The 25,171-nt window shown below is 41.8% G+C and overlaps 1 protein-coding gene across 5 annotated transcripts in view; it reads right to left on the bottom strand.

The window, feature by feature from the left end:
* Window positions 1–25,171, bottom strand: part of LOC131029698 (centromere/kinetochore protein zw10 homolog) — a 211,385-nt gene that overhangs the window by 101,275 nt on the left and 84,939 nt on the right. For 3 of the 5 annotated variants that reach the window (XM_057960297.2, XM_057960299.2, XM_057960295.2), the window contains exons 4-7: window positions 23,891–24,052; window positions 23,249–23,482; window positions 23,058–23,144; window positions 22,435–22,527 (exon numbers count right to left, since the gene is read on the bottom strand). In XM_057960297.2, the coding sequence (XP_057816280.2) occupies window positions 22,435–22,527; window positions 23,058–23,144; window positions 23,249–23,482; window positions 23,891–24,052 (576 nt within the window). The remainder of the gene's footprint in view (window positions 1–22,434; window positions 22,528–23,057; window positions 23,145–23,248; window positions 23,483–23,890; window positions 24,053–25,171) is intronic. The other 2 variants (XM_057960296.2, XM_057960298.2) reach the window with 2 other exon arrangements.

Raw genomic sequence — 25,171 nt, 5'->3', positions numbered from 1 at the left:
CTAGTGGTTGTAAGTTAACTGCCAACTAGTTGCCTAAATGTCGATTCAGTCACCACAGGTGAATCTGATTTCACTTATAGTTTCAGCCCTTTCTCCATAGGTGTAGATGAAGGTTTGCAATCTTGCATCTTGAACTTATCCAGCAAACTCCTAACATACTTTGATTGATAAATGAATATCTTACCTCCTGTCTGCCAAACCTCTACACTAAGACAATAATGAAGAAGACCCAAATCTATCATATCAAATTTCTAACACAAGTTTTGTTTAATTTGCTCAAGCAAGTGTTCTCCACTACCAATAATGATAATATTATCCACATAGATGACAAGAAAAATGATATGGTTTCTCTGGACATACAAGTTGGGATCCAAAGAACTTCTTTGAAAGCCCTGTGCAACCAAATATTGATCAATCTTGATGTACCATTCCCTAGAGGGTTGTTTCAAGCCATAAAGAGCCTTCACCAATTTGCATACCTGGAATTCTTTGCCTACAGCCTTGAGACCTTGAGGCTGCATCATGTAGACCTCTTCCTCCAAATCACCATTGAGGAAGGCACTTTTCATGTTGATGGACTTTCCAGCCAAACTAAGCTACAATGGCTAGAACTAATCGAATGGTGCTCATCTTTGTTGTGGGAGCAAAGGTTTCCTTATAGTCAATACCTTCTTTCTGTGAGAAGGCTTTAGCTACCAACCAAGCTTTATATTTATCAAGTGTTCCATCAGCTTTGTACTTGACTTTATAGACCCATTTGCAGCCAATGGGTTTCTTCCCTAGTGGAAAAATCTGACAGAACCCAAGTGTTATTCTTCAGAAGACTAAGATGTTCAGCTTCCATAGCCTTTTTTGATTCAGGTTTACTTTTTACCTATAAATAAGTCTGGGGCTCATAAACACTCTGGCCATAAGAGCACAATTGACTATGTTCTTCTTCTTGCTCTTACCTCTAGAAGATCTACCGCTCTTACCTCTAGAAGATCTACCCTCAACAAGCTCATCATCCCAAACATCACCAATAAGCTTTTCCCACCACTTAGGCCATAGAGCAAAACCATCTACTTCCAAATCAGGTGTATCAACATGACTTGGGCTGCCTGGAATTAGGTCATCTAGATGCTGACTAGGTTATCCTGACGTAACTCTAGTGGAACAATGTCATGCCTAAGAGATTCCACAACTTGAAGTTCAAACACATAAGAATCCATCCCTTCAGGTGGAGCTAATGGAAGCCTAACACCTATATCTTTTGTCTGCAGAGGCTGATTTTCAGGACGCTAGATGGGAGAAGAGAGCAAAAAGGACCCCACCTTTATCAAAAACCACATCTCTACTGAATGTGAGGCAATCAGTGTCCATGTCAATCAGCCGATAGGCCTTATGATTGTCATTGTAGCCTGTAAGCATCAACTACTAACTTTTAGCATCCAATTTAGTTCTCTTGGCATCTGGAATCAAAGCATATGTTGTTGAACCAAAAACATTGAGGTGGCGTTTTTTTAGTTTCCTCTTAAACCAAGCTTCCTCGTGAATCATCTTCTTAACGACCTGTGTAGGAGACCAACTCAAAAGGTATACATCAACATATATTGACTCAACCCAAAACTTCTTAGGCTCATTCTTGTTTTCTAGCATACATCAAGCCATCTCTATTATGGTTTGGTTCCTTCGTTCAACAACATCAATCTGTTGAGGGGTATAGGATGTGGTGAGTTAATGCTTGATATCGTGTTTAGCACAAAAGTCCATGAATTCAATGGAACACAATTCGCCCCCATTATCTGACCTAAGAGTTATGATTTGTTGTCCTGACTCTTTTTCAACTAATATTTTACACTTCTAAAATTCATTAAACACATTTGATTTTTCTTTGGAAAAAAACACCCACATTTTTCTACTAAAATCATCGACAAACAAAAGAAAACACATGGCATGAGTGACCGATGCCATATTCATCGGTCCATAAACATTTGCATGAACCAACTGCAAGACCTTGGATGTTCTCCACGCTTGTCCATCTGAGAATGGAGTTCGATGTCACTTCCCTGCTTGGCAAGCTCCGCATACACCATGTGTCTGTTGTTGGAACTTAGGTAAGCCTTCTACCAAATTCTCCCGAGCCAACTGAGAGAGATATGATAGGTTGAGATGCCCATACCACTGATGCCAAAGACTCTCCAGTATCAACCAGCCTATAAAATCTATGATCTTTGAGGCCAATTGCAATTGTCTTCTTGGACTCCTTATCAAAAATGTGGCACTTGTGTGCACTAAAGACGCATCCAACTTTAGACAATGTCGCATCATCTGACTAACAGAAAGCAGATTGAGCTCCATGCCCGGTACATAGTATATGTTGAGAAATATGAGATTTCTCCAACCAGATGTGATCTAAACGTTGCCCTTGCTGACAATTGTATACTCTTCACCTCCTCCAAAGGTCACAAAATCGGAGTGAGCCTTGTACTCCGTGAACAAATCTCTTTTGTGCATGAAATGTCGAGAACCTCTAGAATTAACATACCAAGCAAATGATTTGACATGTTTTGTTGGTCTTTTGGCCATAAAGGCATAAAAAAAAACTCCTTCTGCTCAGAATGCTTTGCAACATGGGCCATCTACTGAGACCCTCCCTAGTTGGATTTCTCATTAGCTAACTGTTTTCTGCATTGTTTCTTCATGTGGCCAAGCTTGCCACAATAATGACATGTGATAACCTTCTTGGAGTTGTCCTCAATTTTTCTTTGTCATTTTGGCTAAAAGGACTTGCCTTTGCCTTTGCCTTTATCCTTGGCTTTGGCAATAAACGTTTGTTCTGCAGTGGATGATTCGCTATCGCTCCCAAATTGTTGTTTCCATCTATCTTGTTCCAAGAGCTTGTTGCATAAGTTAGGAAATTTCAGGTCAACATTCATGGATGTAATGTTGAGTGTTTCAATAAAGTGTTTGTAGGATTGTGGTAAGCTTTTCAACGTTATAACCACCATATTCTCTTCTTCCATCTTGCGACCAATAGCCTCCAGTTGATTGCAAATATCCTTGATCTTCGTAAGATGCTCTCACAGAGACATCTTATAGTCCATCATGATTGAACAACATATTCTTCAAAAAAGAATGCTCGGTTCTTGTCTAACGTTTCATGGAGATCGTTCAGATACGTCCAAATCTCCGCAGTTGTCTTGATAGATGGCACTTGTGGCAACATGTCGTTGGTGACTGACAATTTAATAAGAATAACCGCTTCCCAATTGCGCTCATCAAACGTGTCCTAGTCTTTTCCTGTTGTCGAAGGACGAGCAATTTTACCCAAAACAATCTGGTCTAGACATCAGTATTCAAAGATTGTGAGCATGTGTTGTTTCCATGTGTTGTAATTTTTGCCATTGAAGCATTGACTGCTTTCCAACATGATGTTGGTCAATGATGACATCCCTCCCACTTTCCAATGCACAAAAAACGAGGTAAAAACTGTAGCAATAGCAAACTTCGAAAACAAATCTGATTTTTAGGTGAGAAAATTAGTCAAAAACCCTAGCACAAATTTGGAGGCACAAATCCCCACGCGATAAAAAAAAACACTTGATTTTATGATAAAAAATTAGTCAAAAACTTTGCAAAGGGTCTGAAACCGTAGCAGAAAACACAAGAAAAGACAAAACCCCTTCACACGGTCTAGCAACTGCAAATGCAAAAAACCCTAGTCTGCAACTATAGATCCGTCACGATTTTTGTTCGCCCATGGAAGTTTTCACACCTTCATTGCAATTGAGATAGAGGGAAATCGCAAAAATAGAGTTTGGAACCAGTGAGAGAATTATTACAACCCGCCGCAAAAGAAAAAGCCTCGAAAAAATGGCAAACCGCACGTGATATTAAGTAGAGCAAATGCGGGAAGATCACAATGCCCTCGCAAAAAACACATTCAAAAGGGCCATAACAAAAAACCCTTCTCACGCCAGTCACGAGCAAAAAAATTTGATTAAACCCACGATTTTCAAAAAAAATCGGGCAAAAAACTGCAGAGGAAAGTCGCCACAATTTTCATGAAGAAGCTAGCTTTGTTTATCAAAAACGATCTAGGATTTTGAGACAACCCGCGCGATTTTTCTGATGAAAACCCACGCGAAAACTGAAAGAACAGATCGCAATTCTGAGAACCAATGCACCCACGTATTTTTATACACCACAATTTTTACTAAGATAAAAAATCGAGTAAAATAAATCTAAAAATTTGACGAAATTTCTAGGAATAAACCACAAATTTGGTTTTCCAAAAGAAAATTTGCCAAAAAAATCTTCACTTGCTCTGATACCATGAAATGGTAATTCATTATTTTGAAATGGCAATGAAAGACTCCATATAAAGGAATTACAAAACGATGTTTCTAAACAAAACAATCATGAACAAAATGCAAAAATAGAAAGTTTAAAAACTAACTAAATTACATAATGACCATTAAAAACACATTAATTACTCTAATAAAAGCATGGAGTAAAAAAATCATGAAGCAAACATATAAATACACATAAGACTCGGTGCATATATGTAAGTACTTGTAAGACACGGGGCATAAATACGTAAGATACGAAGCATACACATAAATGCACATAAGCCATGAAGCATACACTTAAATACAGGTAAGGCATGAAGCATACACTTAAATACATGTAAGGTGTGAAGCATATACATAAATACATGTAAGGTGTGAAGCATATACATAAATGCATGTAAGGCATGAAGCATACATGTAAGACTCAAAGCATATATGTAAGATACAAGGTATACATGTGAAAGGTACTTATGAAGTAAACACATCAGTCGTGAAGCAAACATATAAATACACTTATGATATGAAGCATTAGGACACAGAGCATACATGAGAAAAGTACTAATGGATTAAATGTTGAAAACACATCAGTGATGAAGCAAACACATAAATACATGTAAGATACGAAGCATACATAAGACACGAGGCATACAAGAGAAAGGAACACATAAAACATGCATGCTAGGCATACACAAGAAAGGCATGCATATAAAGAACATATGTTGTAAGCATGTTGAACACACATTAGACATGAAGCAAGTACACACAGCATACTACACATAAGACATGGAGCATGCACATAAATGTTGGCGGCATTATTGTACACAAAGATAAGACTAGTTAATTATGTGTAATGGTCTTGGTTAGTTGGCAACCGAGGGGTGGTAGTTGCGGTGCGACGATTGGCGCTCGCACCCCGTCAGTATCCTTATATACTTTGGAATGTAACTTGTAACACACAATTATGAACGGAATAAGATCTCTTATACTTTGTCTGATATCTATGGCGTTACTATTCTGCATTACATGCTTTATGTTTTAAGTTATTCACCCGAGAGGGCAAACATTTGGTGCCGCTGCCTAGACGTACTCGGGAACGGAAGACGCGGATGGCGCACGGACACGATGGGCCTACCCGTTGGTGAGATAAACCCAGAGGTCGACGACGCGCAAACCAAGCTCTACAACGGAGAAGACACTGCGACGAGGGAATTTTCAATTCTGCTCCGGGTAGCCATCGAGACGTATGTCCGACGAGAGACCACGGAGGCGGAAATCCCACCAAGTGCCGTGTGGACAGCGCTGGAGGTTAGCCCGACAGTAAATCAGTTGATGAACCATCTTCCCCGGTTGCTTGCACAGGCATCGCTGGCACAACAAGCTCACCTGGAGGAGATTGCTCAGGAAGAGCGACGCCAACAAATCCTTCAACAGTACGAAGATAACAGCCGACGGGAAGCGGAACGAGATGGCGCCAGGCCAGGAAGGAATTGAACCTTGAACCTTCTATATTCAAATAAAAGTGTCATTGACACGAGTTGTATCTGACGAAATGAATTAATAAAGACGTGTTTTGGTTTATGTATTGTGAATTATGGAAATGTACAGCAATTAATGCCCAACCTATTGAATAAAGATAGAAATAAAAAAGCAGAAACGGACGAGTGGGAGGCCGCACAGAGGGCCTTAATTCTGGAACCACAAGTAGAACGTAGACGGAGGCTGAGGCAACTTGCCGAAGGACGACCTGCAGAAGGGTGGCCCGAAGGGAACCAAGAAGGTGTCACGGAGGGTGCAGAAGCCGAGGGAAATTTCTACGCGTCGCCAAAACACCGTAGGGTGCGGAGCCACGAAGAGTTTCTGGAGGAAACAAGGTTACGGCAGAATCTAGTCGAGGAGACTCGGGATCAGTTTAGAAACTTATCCCTTACACCACGAAGTGAGGATCACCAAAGGGAGCCAGGAGTGGGCACGGGTGAGAACGAAGGGGAGGACAACCGTACGGCTGTAGGTGCTACACACAGCAGGCAAAACACCGTACACCCAGTCACCCACGCAGGACACACCACCGGCACCGGAGGGAGCGGCGCAGGGGCTCAGACACAGCCACAGCCACCTCAGGGGAGACGACCCCCATCAATGGCAAGTAAACAGAAACTACCGAAGTTTAACGGCGACGGGAAGGAAGATCCCGTCCGCCATTGTCGAACGTGTGAAACCATATGGTCAACAAACGGTGTTACCGATCAAGACGAATGGGTAACACAATTCCCAGCAACCTTGAGGGTAGTGGCCATAGACTGGTACTCAGATATGGATAAGGCCAAAGTCGGCGCATGGCCCGACCTAAAGAAGGAGTTTGGGATAGAGTTCCGCCTCCTGAGAGATGACAACGAAATAGTCGCCGAGATCTATGGAACGAAGCAGAACAAGAACGAGACTGTTCGAGCCTATAGTCGGCGGCTAAAGGAGCTATTGGGAAAAATGGAGAGTCAACCAACAAATGGGTTGAAAAAGAGATGGTTCGTAGAGGGTCTGAAACACTCCCTCCGAAAGAAGATGAAAATTGTTCCACCTACATCGTACGAAGACGCATACAATAGAGCGATGGATCTCGAGAGCGAGACCAAGACATCGAAGAAAAAAAAGAAGGATAGCTCGTCCGAGGATGACTCTTCACAGGAAAGCAGCAGCGACGGCGAGGCTAGCAAACGGGTGCAAGCGCTCCAGAAAGACAAGGAGCAAATGAGAAGGGAGTTCAAAACAATGAGAAGCACCGATCGAACCGAAGGGGACATATGGTGCACTGAGTGCAAAGAGGAGGGGCATACAAAGGGTACTTGCCCGAAGAAAGCATTCTGCGAGATTTGCCAAGTGATGGAACACTCCACCAAGGAGTGCCCATACAACATGAAAACCCAAAGTACGCAAATGAGCCAGGTGTTGTTCACGGAGCAGGCCACAACATCCGCACCAGCGGGTACGGGCCAACAAACGAACACAACGGCATCATCTGGAGGATACCGGGATAACAGACGCGGCGGCGGAAGAAATAACAACAATAACAATAACAGAAACCGGATCCAGTATGACGCCAAAGACCGGCCAATGATCCAGTGTAGGGCCTGCAATCAGTGGGGACACTTTGCCCGCGATTGCACAAAGGAAGCCACCCCTCAGCACCTCTGCCGATGGTGCGGGCCAGGCGACCATGAGGACGCAAATTGCCCGAAGCCTGGTGTAAACCTTCTAAACATAGAACCCACGAAGGCAGAAGTGTTGGCAATCACAAGGGCACAGGCCAAAAAGGGTGCATACCCAAATCCCCACACGGAGACCGAGAGAGTGCGGGTAGCAAGAGACGAGATCACAAGGGAAATGGCCGCACAAGGACAGAACAGCCACCAGACCGCAAGTCCGCTACGGACGAGGGGAGAAGAGGAAATCTTACGGCAAATATTGCAGATGGAGGTACCCGTGAGAATTCAAGACCTCCTGGAGACCATGCCGCAGTTAAAAACAGCTATCTTAAACTTTGTACCCTCACAGGTGAAAATGAGGGAGGTCGTGAGCCCCACAACCGACCCCGTGTTAAGGGAGGTCGTAAGCCCCACGGTCGACCCCATGTTGTTGGTAGTCAACAGCGGATGCCAACTGGCGGTGGTAGAAATGGGCATATTGGGGACTACCTTGATAGACATTATTGTGGACGAAGGGTCAGGAGTAAATGTGCTCCCAGAAGCCACATGGAAAAAACTGGGAAAGCCTACGTTGTGGCCCCCCACGTTCAACCTACTAGGGGCAGATCAACATGGGATTAAACCCCTTGGTACCCTCATGGGCCAGCAAGTGATGATTGGCACGCAGCCATTCGTGCTGGATTTTGTAGTAATTCCCCTGAAGCAGAAAGGTTATGACGCCATTCTCGAGCGTGGGTGGCTCATTGCAGCAAAAGCAAACCATAACTGGAAGCGGAATACTCTTTCCTTGGAAAAGGCGGGGAGGAAGTACGTGATCAATCTCCGTACGTAGATGTTGAGTGAGAAGTTGGCATCCTCCTTCGACTCGGAATCTGAGGGAGACCAATCGGGGGAGGGCAGAGACGGATGCCGCATGGAGCCTAGTGACGAAGGGGTGTTAGAACTGGAGGCATGCTCAGGGGACGACGGGGATTCCTTGAATGGTCTCTTCCATTGGCAAATGGGAGACTATGAAATATTTACACCCTCGTGCAATGTATTGAGCATCGAGGAAGAACCAGATATATTTCCCCCAGAATATGGCGAGTACAAGGAAGGGGAGGTCTTGGTGAACGAGACACCGGCACACCAATTCCCGAAGGGGGAGCCCATTAAATACCAGGAAGCCAATTTAAAGGAGACAAACCTCGGGGGGGATGAGTGACCCCAAGATCATCCTTGTCGGAGATGACTGGAATCCAGTGCTGAAGGCTGTAGCCTTCAAAATTTTCCTTGAATACAAGGATGTCTTTGCATGGACGTACAAGGACCTGAAGGGCGTGCCCCCAGAGTTATGTGTACACCGAATAACATTGGTACCGAGAGCCCAGCCAGTTAGGAAGCGGCCTTACCGTATGAACAAGAATTATGTTGCACGGGTGAACGACGAAATTGAGTAGATGTTGGAAGCGGGCATAATCTTCAAAGTCCAGACAAGCGAATGGGTGTCTCCCATTGTGATTTCCCTCAAGAAAGAGGCCAATCAAATCCGGATCTGTGTAGACTTCCTGTGTCTGAACGCTGTCACTATTAAAGATCCGTTTCCCATACCCTTCACCGACAGCATCTTGGAGGAAGTAGCTAGACATGAAATCTATTCCTTCATGGATGGGTTCTCTGGGTACAACCAGATATCCATCGTGGAAGAAGATAAGTTGAAAACAACCTTCGTGGTGGAGGATGGTGTGTATGCATACAACCGAATGCCCTTCGGTCTATGCAATGCACTTGCCACCTTTAGCGCATCATCTTGCACATCTTCGACAAGATGTCAGTGGGGAACTTCAAAGCCTTCTTGGACGATTGGTCTATTTACAGCGGACAGGACATCCACCTAAAAACCCTCGGGGAGTGCCTAGAGAGATGTCAGAGGGCATGGTTGGCCCTCAATCCGAAGAAATGTAGATTCATGGTACCACAAGGAAGATTGCTTGGACACATTGTGTGTAAAGAAGGATTGAAAACGGACCCGGACAAGATTCGGGTAATAGTAGAAATGGAACCTCCTACGGACGTCACGGGGATAAAGTCCTTCCTTGGTCATGTGGGGTACTACAGGAGGTTCATCAAGAACTTCGCTGAGGTGTCCCACCCGTTGGATAAGTTGACACGAAAAGGGGAACCATACATCTGGACAGAGCCACAGAGCAAGGCCTTTGAAGAGTTGAAGACAAGGTTGATGGGAGCACCCATATTGGCATACCCGAATTGGGATAAGGAATTCCACGTTCACATGGATGCCTCAAACTATGCCATCGGGGCTACATTAGACCAGGTAGGAGGACACGGGTTGGACCACCTCGTTTATTTTGCCAGCAGGTTGCTCTCGAAGGCTAAAAAGAACTACAATACCACAGAACACGAAGCCCTTGGCATGGTCTATGCTGTACAGAAATTCCGTCATTACCTACTGGCGACACCATTCACATTTTACGTAGACCATCAGGCACTCATGTACTTGGTAAACAAGCCTATTATCCAGGGGAGGATAAGTCGTTGGCTATTGCTACTACAGGAGTTCACATTTTCAATTGTGGTAAGACCAGGGCGAAGTCATGTCATAGCCGATCAACTGTCCCCGATTAAGTTGAGGGAACCTCCAGAGGGAATAATGATGATTTTCCGAATGCACACTTGTTCCAAATACCATACTTCCTTCGTGGTACAAGAAGATTGGAGAGTACTTGTCGACGTCCCGATTTTCGGAGGGTATGCCTCCAAGGCAACGGAGAAAGCTCGTATTAAGGAGCAAGACTTTTTCGCTCATCAACGGTTTACTCTACAAAATGGGGCCGGACCAGGTATTAAGGCATTGTGCCATGGAGGAAGAAGTCCCGAGCATATTAAGGGAGGCACACGGAGGACCCGCAGGTGGACATATCAGCCCAGACACTACAGCCTGCAAGGTGCTTCTGGCAAGACTGTGGTGGCCAACCGTACATCACGACGCCAGGGAGTGGGTCGTGGGGTGCGACACTTGCCAACGGGCGGGCAAACCTCTGAAGCGGGACTTCATGCCCCTCAACCCATCACACACACAGGAACTCTTCGAACGATGGGGACTCGACTTCGAACGATGGGGACTCGACTTTGTAGGGCCTCTTAAGGCTAGCCGCACACGACGGTGTCGATACATTGTGGTTGCGACGGAATACTTGACTAAGTGGGTGGAGGCGAGGGCTCTCCCGAATAACTCTGCAGTAAGCACGGCTAAATCTATCTATAAACAAATCATTACGCGATATGGTATACCTATTCAATTGACTAGTGATCGGGGGGGGCCACTTCGTGAACCATGTCATACGGTTGTTGACCTCAAAGTTTAAGATTTTTCACTCATTATCGAGCCCGTACTACCCATGTGCCAATGGCCAGGCCGAGGCCACAAACAAAATATTGGTATCGGTAATTTACAAGTTTGTTGGTTGAAAATTTTGTACACTTGGGGAAATATACAAAATTGTGGTTTCAACCACAACACACAAGTAAAAACTCTCCTAATTAAGGGAAGGCTCCCTCTATCTAACTACAACTTGGAAAATAAAATAGAATGGGACAGCAATCTTTCTTCTTTTTTCAAGAAAGACAATATCCTTTTCTCCTCACAGAAAAGGATAGCGATTGAATAACAGCAGTAACCACTTTCAAGTGAAATAAGAGAAAGGAAATGAAGTTTCCTGAAAGCGCAAAGACTTCCGTCACTTCATTCGGGACGGGACAGCAATATCAAGCTCAAAGACTTGACTATTGGAAGTCCTATCTACCCTTTGCTATACTAAATTTTACAACGAATAAAAGATAACAGCTCAAAGACTGGAATAATTTATTCTTTCAACACAAAGACAAGAACTAATGCAAGCTCAAAGACTTGCTGCTATTTCTTATCAAACAGTAATTTTTCTTCAAGAATAGACGCAAGCTCAAAGACTTGCTACTCCTTCAAGAGAGTTTCCTATTTTAATTAATCTTCTTTACTTGCAGCTCAAAGACTTCAAATCAGATTGGACTAAGCTCCTTTAGAAACACTTTGCATAGAAGAAATAAAAAGATTCAAACTCAAACATGTAGCTCAAAGACTCAAAACTTGAGTAATCCTTCTTTATTATTCTTCAAAAACTTTCAATCACATACATAAGCTCAAAGACTTCTTGCTGTAAATTTGGCAGAGTTTTTGCTTGTTTTCCAAAAGATAAAAATTACAATGGACCCTCTCTTCTATTTATGGGAGAGGAGCCTTGAGAAAAAGGTGGGAGGATCCTAACTAACCAGAGAGATTCTCTCAACCACCAAGACTCATTCAATAACTAACTAAGACTTCATTAACTAACTAAGACTTATTCCAACTACAGTCCTAATCGGACACAACTTGTAGTTGTGTTACATGTAATTACAAAAGTGTAAGTAATGTGTAACTTGCTTTTTACAAAAAATACTTTTACATGTAACTTGTCAAAACGAAATTACAAATGCATAACTAAAATTATTCCATGTGTCTAAAGACACGACTCTAACTGCATCATCCTTTGTCTGTGATGATCTTCATGTCGCTTCAGGATGCTAGAAGTTGAAGTATTCTGGATTGGTAAAGACATCTTGAACCGGAACAGGAACTTGCATCCTTGTCTTCTTGCTTGGGGTAGTACTGGCTTTTCAAGAGGGAAAGGTCGGCCTTCCTCTTTTTATGTCATGACCATCTTTGTCTTGAAAGCAGTCTATGTTCTCAGCCATGAATTGTTGTTTGTATTTCTTCTTTGTATCATCCTTCATTCTTGAAATTTGCTTGCAAAATAAGGCCCATGCCTTAATCCATTGATTTGGTAGACCGTGTGTGCAAACCGGATTGACAAGGGAAGAGAGAAATTGATGCAAAAATGGGCTCACAAGTGAATTTCGAGTTTTGGAAGTTGCATTACATGTGTGGGGAAAACAAGAGCATTAACTTGCAATTGCGGGGAAAAAACATGCAACTTCATATGCGTAATGGTAACTACAAGTTTGCACTTGTAATTGGACCTTTAAGACTCATTTTCAAGTGTTTTTTTAGTGCATTTTGGACCAATTTCGGGTTCTGGATGGCTGACCGCAGGTAGACTTTAAATGGGGAAAATGAATGAAGGTGTGAAATGAGTGGATGAAATGGTATGTACGGATGATGGAAATGAATATGAAAAGATTTTGGGAAGTTCATCTTCAAGAAAATGGGAAGAACTTTCAACAAAAGATGGTTAAATCTTTTATCCGTAATGGAAGAACAATTATTTTCATCCAACTTGTAATCAGGATTTAAAATCCCGAATACAAGTAAAGAGGTAAAATGGGGAAGATCAATGCAATTCTAAAATAGCTTTTCAAAGGGGAAAATCTCTCTCACAAAACCGATTTTTTGGGGAAGAACCAGCATATTTGAAAACAAGAAAAATGAAACAAGAAAACAAGAAAATGAAACAAAGAAAGAAAAGAAATATCTCTTCAACAAGATGATTAATCTCTTAAAAAGAAATTAACCGTATTCCAAAACCCTAGCCACGTTTTTGAAAAAATGCCCAAAACTGAAAAACGTGGCAGCAAATGCATGAGAAATGGCATGGAAAATGGCCAAGACTCTTTCTAACCTCAACGCCTTAGCATACCAAGCCAAAACGATTCATAACATTGCTGATTCGTGGCATTCCAAATGGCAAAAAAACGTGGTTTTTTGAAAAAACGTGGCTGCTGTTATAAAGCTAAAAAACCAGCAATCTTAACCTCCATGTGGCGTGAAAGGTGTTTGAAAATGCATAAAAATAGGGAGGAATCCAAAACGCCTTCTATCTCCCAAAAAATCTCCACAAAAATTTGCTAAAAATTCTCAAAAAAAACGTTTTTCCTTGCAATTCGGGTTTTTTGCAACAAATAGCAAGTTTAAAATGCATAAAAAAATGAAAATCGGGTTTTTTAGAAGATAATAACAAGTTTAAAATTTCACTTTTTCAACATGTTGGGCAAAATCAAGATTTTTTGGCCAAATAGCAAGTTTAAAATGTCAAAAATGCACTTTATGAGCAAAATCGGATTTTTTAGACCAAAGTGCAAGTTTCAAATTGTCACTTTTTCACTAACAAGGCAAAATCGGGATTTTTGGAGAGAGATGCAAGTTTTATGCACTTGTAAAAGGGAAATAAAACCCCTACAACAAGTTAGAAATACTTGCACATATGTAATGGGGATTTAAAATCCCTATTACATGTGAAAACCATTAAAGTAAGGGTTTTTAGACCAAACTGCAAGTTTACTTGTAATTAGCCAAAAAATCCCTATTTTAACTAAACAAGACTAAAAACAATAAAAAAGATAAAAACAACAAAGGGGAAATTTAAAACAAATTACAAGTAACATCTTTTAAATAAAAGTGCACATGTAATAAGTCAAAAATTCCCCTACAAAGACCAAAACAATGAATATCATTAAAACTTGCAGTTTGAAGAAAATTCTCCACCTGCAGTCGGGATTTTAAAACCCGAAATTGAAGGAAAGACATAGCAAACGAACCCAGAATTTGACGAAATTTGAAACGTAGTTTGAGGATGGACTGAGGATTAAGCCAGTCCAAAGATTAGTCGAAATTCTGCCTCAGGAAGCATGCCATAGAGTAAAATTTTTCATTTTTTCACAAAAATTTCATGTAATGGTCCTTCATTTTTTAAAACAAAAATGAGGACAACAAAGTCCTGCGGAGTAGAAAAGGAAGATTGGGAGGAGAAGTTACCCTCTGTGCTATGGGCCTACAGAACGACTTACAAGGTGACCACGGGTCAAACTCCGTTCCAACTCATGTATGGGCAGGAAGCGGTGGTGCCAGCGGAATTCATGGTGCCAAGCCTTCGCATTGCGGTAGTGAACAGACTCGGGGATATGGAGAGCCTGAGAGAGAGACTGTATGCCTTAAGCAAGTTGGACGAAAAAAAGAATCATGGCACAATGGGCCACAGAGGTAGCCCAACAAAGACGGAAGGTCTGGCACGATAAGCATCTTCGGCGAATGAAGTTTACTCCGGGGCAGTTAGTGTTGAAATTCAATGGGAGGAACGAAATCAAACCAGGAAAATTTAAAGTGCGATGGCTAGGACCCTTCAAGGTACGCGAGGTCAATGCCAACAGAGCGATTAAGTTGTGGACGCTCGACGGGAAGGAGATACCAGACGCCGTCAACGGGTCGAAATTAAAAGTTTACCGTGAACGGAGGGAACCTGGACCCTCCAATCAGGATGTTTGACACTATTTTTGGCAGTATTTTTAAAAAAAAAAAAAAAAAAAAGTTAAAAAGTCACGGTGGGACCACCGTACGGTGGTAACACCGGCGATGGAACCATCGACGGTGGGGCCACCATACGGTGGTAACACCGACGATGCGACCACCGTGCGGTGGTAACACCGATGGTGGGACCACCGGCGGTGGGGCCACCATGCAGTGGCAACACCGACAATGGACCACCGTGCGGTGGCAACATCGACGGTGGACCACCGGCGATGGACACCACTGTCGTGCGGTGGACACCCGCACTTAAAAGCCCGCAACCAAAGTGCAAAACACAACACAAAGCCCACTCCGCCCAACAACGACAGCATACGTAGCCACGCAGAAGGAGGTAGTTAAGGTGGTTCCGCAACGGTATGGCTATAACCAAGAAATCAGGGCATGGAATCTGCTAGGAAACGGAGTTGGAAAAAACAGTTGCAGGCTTCCTCCAATAGCAGCCAAATGGATAGCAATACCATGGTCTTATCATCAGGCATACGTGTTGCAGGCAGCACCATGGATGCCAGTGCCCGACAGAAGCAAAAGTAGAAAGCACCACAAGCTGCCATAAGTGGGAAAAATACATTAACACCCCAGAATATCACCTTTGAAGGCCTAAATGGGTCGGAATGTCGGAAATGGTGGCAAGACACTCCCGACAATGATCTGGTAAAGCAAAACCTCCGTAAAGCAGAAGTGGAATGGGCTATTTAGATGCCCGTGTTTCCTATCCGCGAGTATGAGGGTGCCCTACGATTCATGGTGGACACCTTCAACAGACACACACGCACCAGTACGTTTGAATACCTCGGGAGGGATGTTACCATATCCTTCAAAGCGGTGGACTTCACGAGAGTATTCGGCATTCCAGGCAGACAGGGCAGGAAAATAGAGTTGAAAGCTAAAAACATGAAGCGGGAGGAGGAGCGGTGGATTAAATTAATCTCCAGGAACTTGACAGCAACAGAGCTGGATAGCGTGGCTAATGCCACGAAGGGTCGAGGAATCCGTAAGACCTTTGTTGCAGAGGGCCACTAGCAGTGCATTATGGATGTCATTAAGAGCAGATTGACAGGATCGGGTAGGGTGTCGGACATCGCCCTCCCTCAGATTATGCTCATGAACGGGTTGATGAATGGCATTGTGTATGATTGGGCCGCGTTACTAGCAAAGCGCATGTATGAGTTCTTGACGATGCAGCATCGCACATTCTATATGCCCCACTATGCTATAGGGTTGTTTGTGGAGGCCACACGGGAAGCAGTGCCGGAGGCAGAGTTGGAGGTACGGCCGCAGGGACTGTTGGCAGCAGGTGAGCCTCCTATCATGTATTGGAGACACTTGGACATTGGGCACTCTTCCGCGAAGCGGAAACGGGCGGTAGATACGGCCTCAGGGGAACCTGACAATGGGAGGGATTCCAGTAGTACAGAGGATTAAGAAGCGGAAGATAAGGAGGATGATAGCAGCAGGGCGATGGAGGAGCGAGTCCTTTTTGCCCCACCCCTGCTACCGATGGGCACACCTGGGATATCACCTGGAGTGGGCGGCACCATTATTCCGGCCTTTGAGCAGAGCCGCATGCCAGTTACACTTGGCCCCATCCAGCAATAGGTAGCATCACCCGGACCGGGCCCAACCACGGCAGCACTTATCGAGGACATGGCAGAGTCAGGGACAGAGGAGTCACCGCATTGGGTAGTGGTCGCTGAGGAGCAGGGGCTAAGGGAGGTGGTGGATACGGAGCCTCAGGTGCGGTTGGACGTTGTGGGGACTGAGGCGGTGGTGACTGTTTCTGCGTCTTTGTTGGAGCAGCCGATGATAGTGACCCATCCCCCGGTCGTAGAGATGCATACCGACCCGTCAGTCGTTGCTATGGAGAGCTGGCTCACACAGCGATTTCAAATGACATTGGTACAACTGAAGGGAGCTGTTGTATTCTCACCGTGTCAGGAGACTAGAGCAGAGGTTGTCGACTTGGACGATTCCTCGGGCGAGACACATGTACCAGCAGTTGGGCACGCGGCAGGAGAGGTCGTCTCTGCCATCCAGGAGCAGGAGCAGGAGCAGGGGGATGGTACACCTCTAGTGGCGGAGGAGGTACCTTCACAGCAGGATGCGGTTGTGTCAGTTCCGCCAGAGACTTCATAGCCTTTGGAGCAGGAGGGGGAGGACATTGAGGCCTATCTAGCTGACATGGTGACGAGGGGTAGGCGGGTGGTGGCCACTGCCCAGACGCAAGCATTGTAGCAGGTTGTGGTGGAGTTGGAGAGGGCCCTACGGTTTATGTAGGTGGGCTGCCCCGCAGCCTTTACTACATGCTTTGAGTCTCAGGGATGGCTGACTACTGAGACGGAGGAGATGCTCCAGGCTTGGAGGGTGCGTCAACCCATTATGGAGAGTCGGGTGACGGCAGTTGTCCGAGAGATTGAACAGGTTTACCGGGACGCCTACTATGCACTAAGGCGTACCCAACATGAGTCTGCGGTCCGCGAGGCTGCTAGAGTCGAGTTGGAGAGGGATGTGGCCACTCAGCAGGCCTCCTGGGCAGCAGAGAGGGCCCAGTTGTTGGCTCAGCTAGAGATGACCCGCGCAGAGAAGGCGGAGGTAGAGTCTAGCCTGTCGGCGGAGCAGAGTGCGAGGAGCCTCGTGCAGCAGGAGTTAGAGGCAGTCACTACCGAGAGGAGCCTGTTGCAGACTCGATTGGTCGGTATGACGGCGACAGCGGATACCAAAGAGAAGGAGTTGCTGGAGGCCACGCATATGGTGAAGATGGCTTTGGAGAAAGTATTGGTGGGGGAGCGAGATGTGACTGCACGTACTCAGCAGGTTTATGAGCTTCGCGCCCGCTTGGCGGCCCAGACACCGACCTCTCAGCCTTCTACTTCAGGGACGCTTCCCCAGCCCCCTCCTTAGTTTTTCTGATATATATTTTGTATGGGTTGCATTGTCTCCATTTTTGTTGCTAGTCGCCTGGAGACGACTTTTCTTTTTGGGGGGGATGATGTTGGCGGCATTATTGTACACGAAAATAAGACTAGTTAATTATGTGTAATTGTCTTGGTTAGTTGGCAACCGAGGGGTGGTAGTTGCGGTGCGACGATTGGCGCTCGCACCCCCTCGGTATCCTTATATACTTCGGAATGTAACTTGTAACACACAATTACAAACGGAATAAAATCTCTTATACTTTGTCTGATATCTATGGCGTTACTATTCTGCATTACATGCTTTATGTTTTAAGTTATTCACCCGAGAGGGCAAACAATAAATACACGTAAATACATAAGACGCAAAGCATGCACAATGTAATCTATTCCTAATAACCAGCCATATTAAGAACTTGAGGGAAAAGCACAATAAGGTGTCGGGAGACTATTCTCCAAAACTACACTCAAGGCCACAGAACATCCAATCAAGACAATTCAACCCCCTGGCCTACAAGCAAACCAACTCAATGGGTGGTCTACTTGAGTGAACCCATACTCCTACATCTCCCTATTATGTTTCCTTGCCAATTCCTAATTGAACAATAGTTAAAGTACGTTTTTCCCATAGGCTGGCACGATTAGTGCTCTGATACCAATTCTAATGTCCCCTTTTGGGGTATACCTGATTTTTGCCCAAAAGTAACAATTCCAACAATACGACTTCTTTACAAATAGCATTCTATAACTAAATCACAAAGCTATTGAACTTAAAAGTAAATAATCAATTAACATCAACAAAATGATCATGATGAGTCCTATTGATAAACATCACCTAAATGCATTTGACTTCATACTATAGTTTCTTTTCCAACAACCAACCATATTAGGGATTTGAAGGGCGCTAGGAGACTGCTCACCACAACTAAGCCCAAGGGCACAGAACATCCAACCAAGACAATTCAACCCCTTGGCCCACAAGTGGCAGGACCTCCGATCCATCCAACTTGGGGTGGTCTACTTACATTGTGGGAACTGGTCTATTGCATCTCCCTAACATGTTTCCTTATTAACCTCATGTATGACTGCTTGTAGGACGATAAATTGATTAATTTACTCGTTCTAAGAATCTAGTGTAATGTCCCCTTTTGTTAATACTTAAAAATAGGACAACAATTAACTTAAAAGTCAATTTCAAGGGATTTCTTCCTTATCCAAATCCCAAATTCCTTATGAACCCTGATAATTAGGGTTTAATAGAATGTTAATTGGCACCACTGAATGCAGAAATAATACTACTTATAATATGTTGATATAATATATATTACTGATCAATAGGATAGATTATCACTGCTATCCCTGATATAAGACTTAGATATGCAAAAATGATCAATGTTGAGTATGGATAGAGTGTCTCTGCTGTCTCTGATATGACAGCATGAACTATGTTGCTCAGTTTGTTGTTTCTGACTAAGACTATCGATGTACGCAATAGTATACTGTATTCAGTCTATGATTGCTTCCCTGATATATATGTGACGCAGCGATTCTATACTATCTTCAGATATGGATGGTTACCCATTTTATCTGGTGACTTATAGCAAATTAGATAGGTGATGTGCCTGATATGTTTTACTGTGCATCCAAGAGTTAAAGGTTGATTGCTCCAGGTGAGCAGATTCACAAAAGACTAAGGAATAGAAGATGTCTCATGATCCCCTGGAATGGTCGGTGGGTATCCCTTTAATAAGTCCAGAAACGATATGAATAAAGGGGTTGCATCCCAAGGTCACATCGTACCTTTTACTAACATTAATTAATTATATAGTTAGTTCCTAATCTGACTTAGTTATCCTAGCTATCAACAACTTCCATTTGTTATGTGACTAATTATTTTATGTTGAATTGATTCCCTTTCATTAATTGATGGCAGATCTCTAATAATCGCTGATGTTCAGGGAATGGCGCTGTTTTCAATATTTCTAATGCATTAATTCCAAAATCCCATAAGATCGCATTCCTTCCTTCTCTTATCGGCTTATTCCTTATGTTTGGGTTGGTCAATTGTCATCTTAAGATCTTCGATGTCTTTTTCAGAGAGCGATTGTTGCTTGCATATTATCGTAATTGGTGAAGAGATGCATCCTTTAGTGGCGTTAAATGTTTGTCCTCTATAGACATAGTAGCGGAAGTTCATGTGCCGGTCCATCGGAAAGGATGGTTATCGTATGTTTGGAGATTACCATTATTAACGACAGTAATATCAATTTTCGATTACTGCCTAGGAAGCTCGAAACATCAAATCGCCTCAAGGTTTAGCGTTTGAATCTTATTACCATCATCTGCATTAATATTTTGACTTTTCACAAGATAATCGCCGTCCTCTTTATATGATGGAGATACTCTATATACTTAGTATTATGATCTTAGGAAATAGTCTCATCTATAATATTTCACGGTTCCCTCAATATATTTTAATCGCTATCTTCTTCTTTCTTCTTTTTTTAATTTCCTTACCGAATATTATATTATTATTCGTTATTTATTTATATTATTATTATTATTATTATTATTCACTATCTAATCCCAGTTCATAAATGGGATATTACATCTAGATAGATTAATAATTCAAATTAATAAATAAATCAAATATTCATAAGAGATATGATAGATAATAGACTTAACCATATTTGCAAACGCATTACTTTGCTTAAATCAAATGGCTGCTTTTCCTGAATGCAAATTATATATGAATTCTAATCTGATTCCATTCTGCTGAATTCATTCATCCCTTGATATTCAGATTTCTTGTTCTTCATTACTACTTGATCATCCAATCTCTACTCATAACCTTACTAATTCAAGGCTGCTTACATAAAATCAGACTCTGCTCTTATTTGGCTCAATATCTGATTTCAGATCAATGATTCTTCCCATCCATTAGGAACTGTCTTATATTCCAGATCAGAATTTCTTGATGCCTTCCCACAAGCAGGTCCGTCCCATTTATAATCCTCAATAGGGGTCGAAAGGTTACAAACATGGGATATGACTTCTCTTTAAATGACACATCCCATTTGTCATCTCTTTTCATTCGATGCCCCTTAGAGGAATCATTGCCCTTTTACAATTAGCTGATTAATATTACTAATTAAAAAATCACTTTATTCCCTTGCAATTTGCCAACCAGTTAAAGAGATTTTAATCTATTTTTATAATCCTTTTCTGAATAATATATTATAATATCCTTTGCAAGTGTCGACCTATATTATTATTATTTTGTTTCTCCTTTATTTATCACAATGGGGGCATGATGGCAGGGGCATGACAATAATTAAGTTTACAAATCACCGGCTTGAATATATAAGTCAAATCAAAATTATGTTTAAAAAAGTAGAATTAAAAATAGAATAAATAAATAATTTATCAACCTTGTTCACTGGGGATGTATCCACCTGGACCTTCCTAGGCATCCCCAAATTGGGGACATTGCAGGTATGCAGGAATGCCATGGGAATATACCTAGACTGCACATCATGCAAGATGCGTTCTAGAAATGTGTGTGGAAAGGGCAATGAATGGCAGGGACAACCTAGAAAAGTTTTGGTTCATTGTGATTCAATATTCATATTGTCCTTCATCAAGAGCGTCAAAATCAACACTGGTTCAACTCCATTTGAACAAGAAGTTACAATGCCACTTCCATTAGGAATGTCATATGTAGAAGTTGCCTCATCTAAAGAAATTTTGGCAAATTGTGCAACAATAACATCGAAGCCAACACACTCGAGAGTTAGATCCCAATTCCTCATCACCCTCTCATTGTATTTAAATTTCTTATGTGACAAGAGATGCAAGTTAGTGTACACAAAGACCAAATCCTTAGCTTCTTTTGCACCCAATCAGCTGAACTTACCTAAGTGGATAAAGAGGTATATGCTCCAATTCCTCTTTGTTGAAGAATAAAACACAATCTGTAGAAATGTTTAACTTCGAGCTAAATAAGCTATATTCCATTAAGTCTCCAATGAAGGGAGGGGGGGATGTAGGGGCGGGTCCCAGGTGTACGAAAAACAAAGGCCTAGATTTGGGGATGGCAATTATTGGGGTCTAGGAGTGGAAATCCCAATGGGGTTGAGGTGCAACCTTCATGGCACACACGATTTCCACAATTTTATCCCTTAAGGATGAAATTAGGTATTGACACTTTTTCGTTTACGAAAATATTTTCAAAACATGATTTTTATTTTATTTTTTTCTCTTAGGTCGCCCTTGGGTCCACCTAGATCCATCCAAGGTCCCTAGGCAAACCCTAGGCTGTCTTGGCCCTGAACCAAACCCATATGGGCACCAGGGAGGGGTGTTCTACCAAACCCTACAACATAGACTGGAACAATAGCTGTATAAAGTAGAAGAGCATCTCAAGCAGCATGATGATTTTTCCTACTAAAATTATTTCATTGCATACATTGCACATAAGACATTCTTCATATTATGGGTTTGAATTCTTCATGAAGGATGAACTAACGAACAAAAAAGGAAAACATTAAAAAGCTAAAACCAAATTCTTTGTCTTTGTACTAATTAGAAATAGCAAAAAATTCACAAATTGGGAATAATTTTTGTCCAGCCCAAATTCTAAGTAAGGTGTCCATACAAACCTTTACTGGAACAATAGCTCTATATAGTAGAAGAGCATCTCGTACAGCATGATAGAACTCCAATGCTATCTGCCTAGGTGATGAACATGCATCCTACACAACCGAAAAAAATTATCAGTGACCACTTAACTTCAATGCATAATGTTGTTATTACCTTTAAATAATTCTCAAACATTATAAATAGTATTGTAATTTATACTTGAGGAAATATATATAACCTTCCATGGCTTTATTTGAAATCTGTATGGATATGTCTATTTATAATAGATGTATTGTAAGAGATTTAAAAAATGTAGCCAATTGACACAAGGAAAATTAAGTAGAATACTTTGAATTTCAATCAAGTAGAGTTAATGTCGTTCCTATTAAACAATTATTCATAAACTATTTCTCAAAATTAATATTCCATATAATAAACCAATTCAAACGTCTGTTTTTCTTTTATAGGGAAATTTTCTGGAACAAGATATTTAAGTGATGAACACAGAATTTAGTGTTAAGGCTTACAAATATTTAGGATTGCTTGCACGTTAATTATAAATGTTGCTGAAAAATCTACTGGAGTCAACAAAATGAAAGTGATGCTGCCTATTAAAGAAATTTCAATCTGGCAGTTCAAATACCTTTAGTGCTTCATGCACTATCTCCATTAACTGTTTTGCAGCCAATGAAACAGCCAATGTGGAAGGCCAGAAAAGCAGTTCAACAGCCTGTGAAATATTGAAATAGTCATATTTAGAACCCTTCCCTTGGTCAGATATAAAACTAAAAAATAGCTACACGGCAGAAAATCTATAGAATTAGCTTTATTTACCAATAAAACCTTGAAATTGGATTGAACTATTAGTTTTCGCACAGTTGCTAAGATGTAATTTTTCTTTTTTGAAGCGAAATGAATCTCAATATTTAAAGCAAAATTGCTCAGTCTGTCATCTTTATCATCAGATGAAGATATCAATGCCATATCCTTTAATTCATGCTCAAAGTCTCTTGTCAATTTCACCACCATCTGGAACTCTGTAACTTCAGAAACTTCATCAGGTACAGCCTACAATAAAAATATTGTTCAGGTCAAGCCACTGATGATAATGTTCAGAGATCACCATTCACTCAAAGCCAACTAAATATATAAATTATATTTCAGCATTTTATACAAGATAAGTGAAGGATACAAGGAACAGAGATAACACAAAAAGTTCCAGAATTCCACAATCAAAATATCTTTTAATGTTATTTAAGTCCAAATTATGGGGACCACATCAAGTGACCAGCTATTTTTCTAAAGTGGAGCATATTATTCCCAAGACAAATCAGTACACATGAGAAAGGCCTGATCTCCTAAAAGATGTACTGTGATAAAGATTAAGAAAACATCTTCCATGGAATTAAGGATATACTAAATCAGCAAGCTTAATCAGATTTTTATTATCAAACAAAGAACAGTTCGGTAGCATGCCTTGGCAAGACAATTTGTAATAATTGCCTCTGATAACTTTGGCCAAATTAATCTCCCAATAAGCTTCATCCAGATCCCTTTTTCAAAGCAAATATACTGATATACAAACTTCAGAACATGAAGCAGCTTTGAATACAAAGCTTCGGGAGATACACCTTCTGTCTGTAAAATGCACAAAAAGTCAGACAAACATGTTAATATTTGAAGAAAACCAGTTTAAGTTTCAGCAGAGATATATAAGTTTTTGCTACATATTCCTTCTGAAATAAAATGATGTGGTTAACAGGATTGAATGCTGTTAAGCTTCTGAAATCACCAGAAACACAAGCTTATATTACTGTATGACCTTCAGAATATAAGAGAAAATATATGGTGTTGCCCAAACTAAACAAGATTATGAATTAGTCAAACTTACAACAACATGTGGAAAAAGCTAAGTTACCAGCTCCTCAGAAAAATTCAGGTAACTGGATCCAGTTTCGTGGTACTGTCTGCTGTGGGTGTGCACAAGGTGTCAACTTTGAGCCCAGGGATCAACCAGGTATGTCCATAAAAATAGCCAGCCAAATCCAGCTTCAAAAAGATAACCCTCTACAAACTGTTGCCTGTATTTAACATTTTTTAAATTTTATTTTCGTTTGTAATTTTTATTTGCACTCTAATTTTTTTATGTTGCCATACTTCGCAGAACAAATTAACAGAACACCCCTGCACTTCCCTTCTACAAGCACCATTTTTCTGTTAACACAGGGGACTTGTACAAACTGGCACCATTACAGTTAGGAAGCCAAGAAAATGTTGTAGGAAGGCCATCATTCAGTAAGGCTTCTCCTTCTGACACTTCTGTCTTATGATGGCCAATGTGTATGAGCATAATAATGATGGTATTTTGTTGGTGTTATTATTGTTGGTGCTGCTGCTGTTTTAAGTTCTTATGCTGTTCTTTCACTTTTGCTTTTCATTTTTATTTTTAAGGTTTTATGGCCTGTCTTTAAATCGAGACTTGGAGTATTTACCTGCTGAGTTTCTCTGTTAATTTGTTAAAAGAAAATTACTGGCTTCAGAAATTAATCAACACATGGTTTAATCCCCACATTAGCGTCATGGCTTTTTTTTATGTGCTTTCGTGGTTTGCTAGATTTTATCCTAGATGCTCTCACCTGAGAGTGACACGAAATGGAACTCTTGATGGGGTCCACACAATGGGGGCTAGAGCTTTAAATATTGAGGTACATAGTCTTATTGAAATAAAAAATAGTTGTCTTGTTTATTATATGTATG

This window comes from Cryptomeria japonica, chromosome 9 (assembly GCF_030272615.1).
Source record: "Cryptomeria japonica chromosome 9, Sugi_1.0, whole genome shotgun sequence".
NCBI classification, from domain to species: domain Eukaryota; kingdom Viridiplantae; phylum Streptophyta; class Pinopsida; order Cupressales; family Cupressaceae; genus Cryptomeria; species Cryptomeria japonica.
Note: the sequence above shows the minus strand (reverse complement) of the source record. Positions and strands in the feature narration are given on the sequence as shown.